General features: G+C 39.6%; 1 protein-coding gene across 1 annotated transcript in view; it reads left to right on the top strand.

The window, feature by feature from the left end:
- The window catches only part of PHACTR2 (phosphatase and actin regulator 2), a 224,887-nt gene that overhangs the window by 155,233 nt on the left and 54,640 nt on the right, over nt 1-15,014 (top strand). The window contains exons 3-4 of the mRNA XM_023528333.1: nt 9,383-9,463; nt 13,375-13,533. Coding sequence (XP_023384101.1) covers nt 9,383-9,463; nt 13,375-13,533 — 240 coding nt within the window. The remainder of the gene's footprint in view (nt 1-9,382; nt 9,464-13,374; nt 13,534-15,014) is intronic.

Genomic DNA, 15,014 nt, shown 5'->3' with positions numbered 1-15,014 from the left:
GTGTGCCAGATGCTGTGTTAAATGCTTGTAATCGTCCCAATTACCCTATGAGGTAGGTTGCTGTTATAATTCCCATGTCACTAATGGACAAACTGAGACACAGAAAAGTTAAATAACTTGCCCTAACTTGTGAGAGGGATAGCCTGTATTTGAACCTCAGAAACCTGGCCTGAGTCTTCATTCTTAACCCCTGTACTATGCTGCCTTCTAGATCAATAGCATATTCAGGTAAAAATATCATTAGAATGTCATCACAGGGATATGCATTTGTAGACCGGAGAAAATGGAAAGTGGGGAGGAAAGAACTAGTATTTATGTGGCCCCCGCTTTGTGTCTAACACTTTACATAATGTTTTAATCATCCTACTGTCCATCCAAGTTAGGTTTCACTACCTCTCTTTTCATATGAGAAACAAAAGCCGTGGGCGGGTTTAGAAGCTTGCCTATGGCCGCCTGCTAATGAGCTGCAAGGTCTGGTTTTGAACTCAAGATGTATTCTTAAAAGGGCAAGACCATGTAGTTCCTGATCCGGGTCCTACTTTCTAGCCTTTTCAGTCATCAAGAAGAATAATGAGACCCTGTTATCACCTTAATAACCAGGAAATTTAAAACAGAGTGGAAAGGGAGGTGACCAAAAGGGAGGGAGCATTGCTAGCGAGCCTTAAGCGTTCTAGGTTCAGGTGTAATGAAAAGGTACATGACCCCAAACCCCATTTTCTGGTATTATGTCTTGGAAAATATAAACTGTAGTTGCACTCACCCTTGGTTCTCTTATTGCAGGGTCAAGTGGGAATCAGGTGTCATTTATCTCTCCTGGTTTAGTCTAGGCCTGGACCAGTTTTGCCAAAGAAATAATGTGGGTTTTTTTGTTTTTTTGTTTTTTTACAAATACTGTACATTCTCTTGTGTAGGCAAGATTGTAGGTAGAGGAGGGGAATGTTTAAAATACTCAGGCAACCAAATTTTAATCACCTTAAGAAACCTCTTCTGATTAGATATGTACAAGAAAGTAATAAACATGGATTTGGAGAATGCCTACTCAGTCTTCTTACCGACTTACTCACACCTATTAATTTGAGTTGGTACCATTTTAATATGTACTGTTCATAGGTTAACTAAGTAAAATAGGCTGTTCGAGATTATACATTAACCAAGTCAAAAAATTTGGCGTAAGATTTGAATAATTTCAGATGCCTTTAATCTCAGATAATAAAATCTTGGTATTTAAGTGGATGAGGAATGTCTTAATTTAGGAGAGTTTAGTATTGCTAAGGTCTCTATCATATCCCCTCTCACTTGTCATTTGTCTAATCAGTGGTGAAACGGGATATTATCCCATCTCGATCAACATCGTTGAGTTCCTGAAATGTGTAAGATGGTCCTAGAGCAGATCATGGGTAGGGAAGGGTATCAGAATTAGAAGCCTGGGCCTTCTAGAAGCTTCTTCTCTAACAGGTATTACGATCTTCTAGTTTGAAAAGCCTCTTCACCATTTAGAGCTGAGATTCATTTTGTGTCAGTTCTCCAGCTTGTTCTTAGTGTGAAGTTAGAATTTAATTACTCTAAGGATGATTATCTTTATCCTAATTTTCAATATCTGTCCCTTTTATGATCTCATTCTGTCTTGGGTTTGTTCTCTTTTAATATGAAGGAACAAGAAATGAAAACACACAAGAAATGGAAACTTTTCATGGAACTGGATGAATCCAAAAGCACCTGTTTTATGTGTTTTTGTTTCTCATGAGTTTACAAGAGTCAGACTAGAAGAAAAGACAAGCAGTGTTTCACGTAGCTCACAAATCCTGGCCTCTAATCGCTCTCCTGAGATTACTTGTACTTCCTGGCCCATCTGGGATCAGGGACTTGCTCATTGTTCTAGTCCTGAACATCCTTTGGGAGTAAAAGCCACGAGTCCCCTTGGGTCGGTCTACTATGGCTGTCCCCAGTTTGCCCCCTCTGGAAACAGTGATTTCAGCTGCTGCTGTTCGCATGGGGTTCAAAGATCATCACCTCTTTTCCCCTCCCACTGCCCACTTTTTCTGTCACCTCTGTCATCTGAAATTTTAAAAGCATTTCATACATTGTTCAGTGAAAAAGCATGATGCCGAACAGTTTGTAAAACATCCTACCTTTTATTCAAAAAAAGGAAAACATTAGAATGAATTTTTTTAATTTGCCTGAGAAAGTCTAGAAGGATTCACAAGACCCGAATAAAAGAAGTATTTTGCTTATGGAGTTAGGGTGGGGGTTCAGTTTGAATAGGTGGGGGACAAGGTGAGAGCCAGTGGGGTACAGAGTGAGCGTGAGGATTTTTATCGTATCCTTTTATAATTTGAACTATGAGAATATACTACCCTCTAAAACTTGCCCATTTAAAATTAACTTTTAAAAGTTGTCCTTCTGTCTTGTGTCTTGAAGGAAAACTAGAAAACACTGTACCTCTCATGGGAAAATTGAAATCTTGGTAATTATCAACTCACATTGCAGAATGCAAGTGGTAGGCTTCGGTTAGACACATCTGGGTTCAACCAGATTCTACGTATGTGACTGGAAAATGTATTTAGCCTTTTTAAATCTCAATATTCTTATCTATTTTAAGGAAATAAAACTAATTGCTTAGCCTATCTTTCAGAAACACTAGGAGGATTGATGAGAAAATAAATATTAAAAAATGCCATCTAAACACCAAATAAATGGATGATCACTATCAGGTTCCTGGAGGAAATTGTGACACTGATTTCTCAAGAAGAGGAAGGGACTTAGATCTTTCCATCTTCCTCTTTCTTAAGGCCTGGTCAAGTTTCAAATTCTTGAGTGAGGGAAAAGGAGATCTGTGTAGTTCTCCTTTCATATTTCTGCCTTGAAAACCTAGAGAATCTTTACCCTCTGCTGGAAGAAAATTCAATTTTAAAAAGTATCTATTTAACATCTTTTTTGATTAGTCAGAGCTCTTCACTGCTGATGAGTAATAACAGGCTTAGTAAACAGGGAATTTGTTGGTTCATGTAACTGAAAAGCCGAGAGACAAGCAGCCTTCAGACATGGTTGGACCCAGGTGCTTAGAAGCTATGATTAAGAATCTGTGTCCTTCTTTTGAGTTTTATGTTCCTTTGTATTTTTTTTTTTTTGTTAGGCTCTCCCTTTGTGGATACTAAGTGACTAGCAGCTCTAAGCTTATATATTCAGCTAGTTTCAACAGTTCCAGAAAAAGAGAAAGCCTTCCTTTCTTAGTGTTAAAGTAAAATTCTTGGGCCTCGATCTCATGAGTACAACCTGGGCACATGCCTCTCTCCGAACCAAGCAACATTGCCAGGGAGATACTGGGCTCTGATTGGATAAGCCTGGGAGCCCTAGAGCCCAAGGATGCAGTTAGCCTCACACAAATGACATGGACTAAGGGGAAGGTGGTTCCTTAAAGGCTAAATCTCAGGAGGACTGTTTCTAAGGGAAGTAGAAAAGGATGCTAGACCTGACTTCCTCCTCATCCCCGCCCCCCCCCACAAGAAGAACATACACTTCAGTGCACAATATCTACCCTGCAATAAATTATGTTTGACATTATGAAGATGGAATAATAAACAAGCATCCCTCATAGGGCTTATACTAGAAACACGTGAATATGCAATTATATACATATAGCAATGAAAAATTTGGTAAGTGCTTATACTCGAAGTGCTAGTCTAAGCATTTTACTTGTTTTAACTCATTTAATCGCCAAAAGAACCAGAAAGGTTGTATCTATTATTCCATTTTGCAGATGAGAACGCTGAGGCACAGAGAAGTTATTACTTAAAAGTGCTTTAGGAGCATACAGAGTTATTTGTAATTCTAGCCAACACAAACAGTGAGATCCTACGCAGGAGGTGCTATTTGAAGGGAATTTAAAATTCTAAGGAAGATTTCACCAGAGAGAGATAGGGAAACAGGCTAATTCTGGGAGGAAGAAATAATAAAGGACAGACTGGAGCTGAGGGGAGTGCAGGAGATGTTTAGGAAATGCTAAGAAGTGAAGTTTGACTTTAACACTGGGCTCATGAAAAACAAAGTGAGAGGAAGAAGGGTTCTTTGAGACCATTTGCAAAGCTTGCCTGCTGTTCTGAGGACTTTGACTTATTTGTTGTCTGTGGATTTTGGAGTAGGGGAGTGGCGCGGATAAACAAGAAAATGGCCAGACCCCTGAGTGTTTTTAGGTGGGGATCTTGGCTTACATTCTTGGGATGTCTTCGGAAGGTTTTTACAAATGTCCTGTTGGGTAGCATTTTGGTAGTTGTTGCTTTAAATGGCTAACTATGCCTTAGTGAAGAGTTTTTGAAAAAGGAGACCATTTCTTGACATTCTGTTTTCTGTAACTACTGTTGAGGAGAGGTAAAGCAAAACCAGGCTCTTATAGAACAGTTTCAACACAAGACAAGTAGTTCTCTGTTTCTGTCAGTTTTACAGTAAGGCCATTCATACTCAGAACCAAGAAGATAACATGGCACGCTTATTTAATCGTCTTTTATTTTGTTCCGTCATTAAATGGTGTTAGAATTGGGAATTAGGACTCTCTTTTCTGGCCAAAAGAAAACACAAGTGGCTTGTTGACTGCAAGACTGACTCTCACTCATACTTCCAGAGTAATATAAAATCCTGGCCATGCATCCCCAGAAAGGAGCTGGTGGCATATGCCGCAGCTTCCTCTCCTGAATGCAGGCTCCATGCCCAGCAGGACATCATAAATCACTTGTGATTTATGATGAGCCCAGTCGTGTGCTACAACCTACTAGTTAGTTGGCTGGTGTCTGTCCTCTACACACTATGACCTCCCTTCTTCAGAGCACACAGGGGCTTTTTCATTTGAGCCAAAGGACAGAGAGCTGAGGATTTTCCCTTTGGCTGACTCAGCCAAGAAGTAGAGGAGGAAGAAGACAGAAGACTCTTTTTCTTAGAGTGTTGCCATAAGCCTCACTTGCTTTCTCCTAGATTGGAGATGGAGAAGGGGCAGAAAACGGGACCATTATGATCATATTAGCCTATTTTCTTTTATTAAGTTATTCAACAAATACACACAGTTTCTGAGCGCCAACAACCTGGAAGGCACTGTTGGATATAGCAGTAAACAAAAGAGAGGATTGGTTCTCATCGAGGCTACCCTTACACAAAGTAGTAGGTCCTATGTCAGGAGGTGATGACATATTTTGCAGGGCAAGAAGATAGATGAAGACAGGAAGGGGAACAAGCTCTTCTACACCAGTGTACAGGGAAGGGACTTCTAATAAGGTAACCTTTGAGCAGAGACTTGAAGGAAGGGATGGAGTAATCCATGTGGGTTCTGGGGAAGTCATATCGCAGAGAGGGACAGAGGCCATCATGCAGGTGCGTGTCTCAGGTGAGAAGCAGCCAGGGGCAGAGGGGCTGGAGCAGAGTGAGCCAGGTGAGAGTGGTAAGGAGAGGAGTCAGATGGGGGAGGACCAGCCTCAGGGTCATCAAGAGACCATGCCAAGGAACTGAGATATCAAAAGTGACATGGACAGCTATTGGAAGTTTTGGAGGTTTATCCTTTTCAAATACTTGAAAAAACAGTATAAGAACGAAGTCAGGAAAATGAGGGACCGTGCCTCCTTCACGTCTTAAAGAAGAAGAAAGTGTGCTGTTGTAATCGGGAATGAACTGTCAGAACTTTAATTCATCCAGTGCAGGGAGTGAGACAGAAATCATGGTTTTACTTGATCTTGGTGTAAAAATCACGCATGGTTTTTAAATTGGGATAAAAGTGAATAACTATGAGTCATTTACTCACCCGGTGAGGAAGAATACTTTTCCGGGGCAGACCTGGCTGCTGCATCCAGCTGTCTGTGCTCTGCTAAGTCTCCTGCCTGGCAGTATTCTGGTTTTGCTGCAGCTGTGAGTGAGGCCTCCAACACGATTGCTTTTCTTGCACAGATTCGTGTGAATTTCAGTCATAGAGCAGCTGTGCGGTACCTAGGGTCAGATTTTAGGAGGCTTCAGTAGCGTGCCTAGCTCTCAGTGAACACGGAGCTAACTCAGGCTTTTTTCCCTCAGTCTAGTCTAGAGTTATGGGGAACGTGGGTTCGGGTAAGGAGCAGAATTACAGGAAGTGCGACTTCAGCACCTGTGAGAAATACCTTCCTGAAAATGAGGGTGGTGGGTAGCTGCGGTGGGCTCTGCCATAGTGACCATCCTGCCTCTAAATGTTTGCAGGCAGGTGAGCACATCTCAGGAATGTTCCCGAAATGACTCTTGCTTTGTGTGGCATGTTGGACTGGAATGGCCTCTGAGATTCATTCCAATGCAAAACCCTTCTGAGCCTATGAAAAAATGTCCCGTGAATGTGCTCTGCAAACATACAGACACTATATAAACAGGAGGCAAATATTTTAAAAGATGAAGAGTGAAGCACTTGTTCTTCGGGGAGAGCAGCGGTTGGAACTTTGTGCCCCAACAACATACCTTCCATGCTTAGTCGCCTGCAGTTTGTTCTCGTTGGCCACATTTACAGTTATCTGTTTTATGTGTTAAAAATGCGCTCAGCCAAAGACCAAACAAATAGCCAAAGGCATTTTCCTATCAGGGCCCATGTGTAGGAGGTAGAGCCAAAGAACAAAGCTGTCAGTTTTGAGTCTTGGCAAGAAACCAAGCTGCTGCTTCAAAGCTCCAGGATTTACAAGGAAGAACAGAGGAGGGATTTTTAGCTGAGATTAAGTTAGAATTAAAGCAACAGAAAACTTAAAACTCAAATGAAAGCATCCTCTGGGATCCAAGATAGAAAAGCAGAAGTAAAAAACGGGTTATGTTCTGGGTTCTCTGGTGACTTTTTCATGCAAGAATGAAAGCTTTTGAAGGTACCCAAAGTGGAGATTACAGAAAGGCCTTGATTAGTGATACAGGATCACACAACATCTGAGCTGGATGAGTCATTCTGTAAGCATCACTGAATCTCATCTCTCAATTTAAAGATAAGAGATCAGAAGCCCTGGAACTTGAAGGGACTGCCCAGTGTCACATAAGCTGTTGTGGAAGTTCTGTACTAGAATCCAGAGCTCCTGACAACCGTTTTTGTGTTATTGGCCACTTTACAGAAGCAGCAGATCGAAAGGTCTGTTTTCCTAAAGAGCAAGGGGCAGACAGCCGCAGTGACTGTATACTGAATCGGCAGAGCATTTGCTCTCCCAGGATGTGGCCCGATCCCCAGGCCCAGTGGCACTTGCTCTTGCGGTTGCCTCCTGCATCCTCACACTCTGCGCGGCACAGCCTGGAAGCTGTGGGCCCACCCCCAGGTGTGGAGGCTGAAACGGCTGCTTTCAGAGGGCCTGCCTCCCTCCCCTTAGAGCCTCAGTCAAGTGTGAATGGATTCGCTCATTCCTGGGGAGACTGCGGTGGTCAGGGTCCCTCTAAGCTGACAATGCTCCATGCCAGCTTTGTCCCACAGTGTCCTTGCGGGAGTTGTTGTTTGGCTTCCTGTGCCGATAGGGGTTCTCTCCTCTTTGACAAAAGCCTGAACAAATCGAAGGTGTATTTAAATAACGGCATTCTTTTTACATAAAAGAATTCCCATGAAAGAACAGCTCCTGCTGGCCCCCCGCACCCAGTTAACTTTGTCCATTGAGATCACCAGCTTTTAAGTGAGCGGTCACTGCTTCTGGGAGGAGAGTGGAGAGCGGGAGTGGGTGGTAATCTAAGGAAGAGGAAAGGATGCTGCGTGTGTCTCCATTTGAACCAATAAAATGTTGTTATTCTTTTGACTGTTCATTCATTCATTTATTCATTTTCTTGTTTGTTTACATTCTGAGTCTATCCAAAAAAAAAAAAAATGTTGGATAAAAATGTGACAAAACTTAGAACAAACAGCACATATTCTATAAATAAAATAAAAATGAAGTCAGGTGACTGAGGAGGGAGAAACAGACCTCACCCATGAATTGTCGTGTGAAATCTGTGTTAAGTATTAAGTTTTACTCGGACCTTTCTGGCAACTAGGATAAAAAAGAAATACACAATTCCTAGTAACCAGAGAGGGCGAAAAAATTCCAGTTTCTCTAAGAGAGACTGAGTGTTGCTATCCTAGGGCTCATGGCATTACGACATGCTCACTGCTCACCGAGGACTTTCCCGTGCTCCACACAGAGCTCCCGGCCCAAGAACACCCCGCGCTCTCGCTGGCTCTCTTCCAAGTGTCCTTGCCTCAGGCCACCTGGCACAGCCCCCAAGAAACATGTTCTTAGTGTTATCATGAGCTCTGTTTGTGTCAGGGGGTGGCTCGGGGTAATGGGGTTTAATTTGGGTCTCTAAATTATGTTGTCCAGGGTGTTTCTAAGATTTTCAAGTTATGAGGGCGGGAATGGAAATTGTAGGGAGAGTCAGAATCTCGTCCTGCTGTGGCTGCCCAGTCTCCACCACTGTACCTTTTCTTTTCCCCCAAAGAGCCGTAAGCCCCTTCTCTGGCCCTTCGTCGCTCTGTCAGATGCTTTTTTCAACAGGGCATCCAGGAGGGGGAGGGGGCAAGGAGAGTCTGCAGAATACACTTTGGGGAATGTTGGCTCAAAGGATTAGGTGGCATGACCACGTATTCATTTCACACACTTTCCTGGGGCCTGAAAGTAGGAAATGGAGTTTGCAGTTACACAGACATATGGGGTCCAGGAACCAACATTATCCACATATAAGGCAACTGAGGTCCCACTCGGAGCTCCTAAGCGCTATTCTGAAGTTGTAACTAGTATTTAGATTCTTCCAGAAGAAGCAGAAGCGGTGTCGATTCCCATCTCTCTACATGCCTGTGAAAGCATGAATCGGCTCCATCCTTTTAAGACTTGGGATATGTCAGAGGATGTGTCTAGAGAATACTCTAGAATTTTTTAGTATGGCAAGGAAAAGAGTTACAGAAATCAGATGTGTTGGACTTTTGTAATAGATGGTATGAGAGAGAAAACACTGGAAAATAGTCCCTTCTCTCTGGGTTACCTGAATATCTACTGAAAGTTTGTTTGTGTGTAATGTAAGCATACATATCCTCTACATACATTGCACATTGATAGAAACCTGTTTTAGAATGCCTTATGACTAAAGAAAGGAATATTTCCAAGTTGGAAGTAGCCTTTGTGCTGCTCTGTAGTTGACATGAAATAATTTGACTGGATTCTTGGCTGAACATCATCAATTGAAAGACGAGGTGCAGTGGTCGGGTTTCAGATCATGGGCTACAGTCGTTGTCCTTCTCCTAATTACGTTGACTCCAGTCACCGTGTTTTTCTAGGCAACTAGGAAAACTGGAGTTTGAGTCTGCAAGTGAACAGAATGAATATGCTCAATTCTAATTGGAATGTTTTTCATAATTATTTTAAACAATGACTTGATTCTTACTTGTGCTTATTCTTTTTAAAAGTATTAGAAAGGAAGATATCCACAAGACAAAGTAGACAGGAGCTGATCAGAAGGGGAGTTCTTAAGGAATTGCCTGATCAAGGTGAGGAAATTAACCGTGCATTTAAAATAATTTAATCCTTCATTCTTTGGTCTTTCGTTTTCTTTTGAGACTTAAGATGATCATGGTCTTCGGGAGGTAAAGCAGTGAGTATCTAACTCCAAGAATCCTGCTTTAATTCAGAATGCCTTTGTGGTCTTCTAGAGAAGAAATTAAATGACCCTTTTGGTGAATCCTTCACCACATGTCACTGTAAAACCATCTACAAAGGTACACTGTAGCTTAGAGACGCAGATAAGATACAAACGCTTACGTGACTCCTCTGTTCTTGAGCTTCAGTTTTTCTATACAAGTTAATGTGATTGAATGAACGCAAAGCTTTAGTTTGGCCCATGCCTTTGGTTTCCTACGTCCACCAGTAAAAGAAAAGAGAGCCATCTCTTGGCCTTTATAATGCACTAGAATGTACAATCCATAAGGCATGAATAGGCCAATTAAATTAATCTGCTTTACGCGGTCTCTCAAGTTATTTTCCCAGGATCGTTCTTTTCATTTCTTTGATTCTAGTTGTCTCTTACCTTTTCACTAACTGTTATTATTTCCAAGTATTTTTTCCCTACCTCTAATCTTCCTCTCTTTTTTCTCTAACCTTCCAAAGGGGAATCTTGCTCAAAAGATAAAGATGAAATAGAAACTGAGACAGACCCTTAAAAGAAGACAGCAAAATGGTTTAGTTCTCCAAATAAATAGTACTGAATCATTTTCATTGCTCCCACTACTATTGCAACTAAAGAAATTTTTTGTTGCAACATTGTGGCTTTACCTCATGCCTTCTCCCCAGACATTTACTGGGGTAAATTATTATTATTGTACTTTTATGAGAACAAATGAAATACTGTTATTGGAATTGGAATAATAGTACTTCTCTTTTCCTGATATATGTTCTCCGCAAAGAACTTAACATCTTTTGGCATTCACTGTATATAAATCAAATGACATGTTTTTTTCCAACATCTGAATAATTCCAGAATGGAGCCGGGAAATGCTTTACTGTTTTACTCCTACTTCAGAGAAAATAGGGAAGTCTGAAGTAAATCCTACAATTTTCCTCGAGCCTTCACAATTTGAGGCAATTTCTAACCTGTTCTACTTTTCTCACACCATTTGATGAATGAATTTTATGTCTTCCCTAATTTTCTTTTACCTTGAAGCTATTTATTTCCTGACTGGAACTTTTAAAAATAAAAAAATGCACATCCCTAACCTTTTTTTCTTTGGAGGTCAGCTTACAGTATCAAATTTGTCTCCTCTCTAATCTCCGGAGGCAATAGAGAAATTAAAAATCCACTGAAAGCCAAATACTGCACTGTCACCCCTATGGGGGGTGGGTCAGTGCCCTTGTCTGGTTTCTTTTACTTGGAAATATTATAAAGAAGGGAAAAAATAAAGAAATTTATGATCGAAACTGTTGCTGAGTATTAGAGAGATTAAAGGCCTCCTTTTTATCCAATTTAGGAAAGAGTTTACTTTTTCTAAAAACAGGTGGCAATTGGTTCTTATCTTCTGTTCTTTACTTCTGTCTTTTCCTTTAGCTTTCACACAAGGGCACATAGATGTTTTTGCCTGCCTGCTAGCCTCCTTTCCTTTTCTTTGATGGTGTACTTTTTAACCTCCTGAGTCACTCACCTTTCATTCGCACATGATTTTCTCCTTGTCTCTATTCCTGTGTTAACTACATCCCAGATATACCTGTTTACCAGAAAGAGAGAAAGCCTTCAAACATTCTCAGGCTCCTAATTTAACTACTGACTTCTGTGTGTGCTTGATCTCTTGATTTACTGTCATCTCACGACTCTTCTGAGTTTTCTCTTTTCTTTGCATACACATCTCCTGTTTAGACTTGACGTGGGCCTCTCTCACTTTAACCAGCATCTTCTTTTTCCTTCCTTTGCTGAACTTACATTTTACTCACAAACTTAAACTACATCGAGTACTTGTTTTAATTCTAAAATAATACACAAAACTAAAAAGCCTCAATCACACAACAATTAATTATTAGGAACTTCAGTTCTCTGTTTTTTTCTTGAATTCCCTGTTTATTACAAAAATGTTTCCTTTTTCTGTAGTTACTTTCATATGCACTAGCTTTATTTCGTACCTCGAAGTATCTTTTCACATGGCCAACTATTTCTATCGTGTGATAATCCGGTTTCTTCTTGTGCCTCAACTATTTAATTTTCTCTCTAACTTATTTGCTCTGAATTTAGAGATCAGTTATTTAACTTACTAAAGAATTTTAATATGATAATGGTTAAAAGAGAATTAAATTGTCATTAACATGACTTTAACATTTTTATTACCAACTAAAGTCATAGAAAACAAAGATAAATTTATATTTGGATACCTAAAAACTGAAGATCTTTGTGTAGAGAAGTGGTTTTCTCTTTTGTTTGGAATTTTCCATTCTTGCATTAGTTTTTATTTTTTCTGAGTCTAATGTTCAGACATTATAGTGTGTCTCCCCTCATTCTTTTTTATGGCGAATTTTTTTTGAGATTCAATAATAAGAACTAAGAATCTTTTGGTTTCTTTTTGGTTTCACTTAAACTCTTTAAAAAGTATTACCTTAATTTTCTTGAAATAGTTAAGATTTACTTACAATGCCATTGCCTTCAGTTGGCTGTTTTAGTTTTATTCCAGAATCCGATTATAGGTGCTTGGAAGTTACATGACTAAGCAACAACCGCTTTTGCATTTTCAGCATGATATAATTGTAAAATATTCATTTTACTTATTAAAATGTCATGCTTGTTTTTGTCAGGAAGGCCAGTGGATTTTATTGTTGAACCAAAGCCATTCAATCATATTTAATGAAAATTTGAAAGATGGTCTCTGTTTTATAATCGTTGCCAAAATAAGATTACTCAAAATTGCATTAGATGTCTAATTATGCATTTCTTCAAGTTTGCTAAGTGAAAACTTCAATTCATTAATTTTTGTTTTACAGTGGTAGCAAAGCCTCTTAACATTTTCCAGATATGAATTAGAGCTAATCTTTTCAAGCATTTTGGTTGTTGAAATAAGAGTTTCTGCAAAATCTTTCACCTTAGAAACTCCTATGAGAGAATTATGAAAGTTCAGGGGTTAAAATTAGTTATTTCCGATTTAGATAACATATTAGAAATTTTACTTTCAGATGTGATTTTTTAAAAATTCCTCTGTAATTACTTTGTGCCACATTGTTTTCCCTAATGTTTTCAAATTACTTTTAGACCAACTTAAAGACTCTTTGATCAGTTACGTATAATAATTACCTGAGTGCATTTTAGTATTTCCATAAATAAGAAAACAGAAATACAAGTTAGCCTTGCTACCATCTTTCCCTGAATGTAGAGTAGCAGTTATATTACTGTGTAAAATTAACATAGCATAGAGGTAATATTTTGGAGATGATGGTGCTTAGAAACTCTCATAATCTCCCGCTGATCGTTTGTATGTGTAATTACATTTCATGTTCTTTTGTGTATTTGCATTCACCTTGTGTTTTGGCGTTTGTTAAAATGTTTATTCCATTTTCCAGGTTACTCCTTTTACGGGTCAGTTTCTGAATGAGAGAGAGACTCCTAAGTACTGACTTCAACAAAACCTAAGCACAAGAAGAGAGGGACTCCGCTGCTCAGGGATATTTTATATTTGTAATCAGGCTAATTCTTCCTACTGTCTTGAAACAGCACCTATCTGGCCCCTCCATAGCTCCTTTCCCCAAGACTCAGGATTTTTTAGCTCTTTCATTTGAATGAATTATTTAGTAAAACATGGTGAAACAGTACAGGATGTATTTGATTCCTAGAGCCTGAAACATGAACCTGATCTCTAGAGTCCTAGTAACTGGAAAACTGGGTTTTAAGAAAGCCATCAAATTAGACATCTAGGTGTTTCTTTCCCTATTTTAGATGGAGATGTAACAGTTAACTTTGAAAATTCAAACGGGCACATGATACCCATCGGAGAGGAACCTACCCGAGAGGAAAATGTAGTAAAATCTGAAGAAGGTAATGGCTCTGTAGCTGGAAAAGCACCACTTCTGGAGGAAAAGGCAGAAGATAAGAAAGGTAAAATCAAGAGAAACCCCTTATTCTTCTACTTCAACACAGCTCAGTGTCAAGATTCAGGTCTTAGGTTCCAAATGGTGACCTTAAGACCAGTAGAGAGGTCATTTGCAAACACAGAGGAGAGAAATGATAACTAGCAAAGAGAAATTGGATGATCTTTTTTTTTCAGGTAGATAGCATCCATTTTTTAAGCACATCATTTAATTTTTTATTAAGGAGGGCTAATTAATGGTAAGAATCAGAAAGGATGGCCTCTTCAATCACTGGAGATATCTGGAAATTTATCTTTTCCTCAGGAGCTTTCTCTCAGTATCTTCTTTAAAAAAAAAAAAATGCCAGCAGATAGAACATCTTTCTCTGCTGATTAGAAGTGGCTGCTATGAGCAGCTAGGCATGGACGAATATCAAATAAGGTGGCTTTTTAAGCCCAGCACTGTCTCTTCAGCAGGGGGAGCTTAGCTGGTGGCATCCACACACCCAAAATTGAGGGTTCGAGTTTAGGTTCTAGATATTTGTGAGAAAGACTCAGAAAGAGTTCCCAGAGATGCTGGGGATTTGGGTTGCTGGACTGGCCATAGTCTGCTCCATGATTTGTTTGTGCAACTGGAAATTTCAAAATATGCCAGAGGCAATTATGCCATTCCCTGAAGGCTTCCTTAGAGACCAAGGTTTCTAGAGTGAATAATAAGCTATGGTAGATTGCATAACTGCAAAATACATGTTAATCAGGGACCACCAGGACATTTATAAGTTCATGGGCACTGACTGATTACATCTTCATACCATGGCTGTCACGGTGTAAGAACCTTCAAGCCTCATACTTCTGCAAACCTGAACTGAAACTCCCGTAAAGTAAGGCTTTGTTGGTAGATTCTTTCCATGCAGCATAGAAATGAATCCTCAGGAACTAAGCTATTTCCTCTTCCATAATGTATGCCTCTGTGTTGGATGGCAAAAATTTGTCAAACCGTTTGGGTTCTGTAGTCATTTTGAGAGCCCTTAGAAACTGCTGGAAGCAGAATTCCCTTCCTCTGTTCTTGATCCAAATCCTTCAAAGAGAAAAGGAACAAAAAGCATTTTACAGACATTGTAACTTAAAATCATCTACTCTGGAAGTCCATAACCCCTTATTATTGACATGTAAATTAGCCTTTAAAATTTTTAGAAGCCTCTGTTAATAATTTCTTGGGAGTTTATTACTTGGCTTTATTTAATATTAAGTAGGCTTTACTCAGTCTTGTTCCATTGAAGGACTCTGGCTAAGCTTATGAATACTGATTACAAGAAATTAACTAATATTTTTATGATAATATTCCTGGAACATAAATAGAAACACGCCTAAATGGATTTTAAGAGGAATCAGTTGAAAGTATTAATGCAAGTAGTGATTTCTTTATTTTTATTTTTATTTTTTTAGTCCAACTGTCCTGTCTCACCAAACTGTTACATTTCAAATCCATCTGTGGTTTGTGTCTTGTACA

Source organism: Pteropus vampyrus, unplaced genomic scaffold, assembly GCF_000151845.1.
Source record: "Pteropus vampyrus isolate Shadow unplaced genomic scaffold, Pvam_2.0 Scaffold24, whole genome shotgun sequence".
Lineage (NCBI taxonomy): Eukaryota > Metazoa > Chordata > Mammalia > Chiroptera > Pteropodidae > Pteropus > Pteropus vampyrus.
Note: the sequence above shows the minus strand (reverse complement) of the source record. Positions and strands in the feature narration are given on the sequence as shown.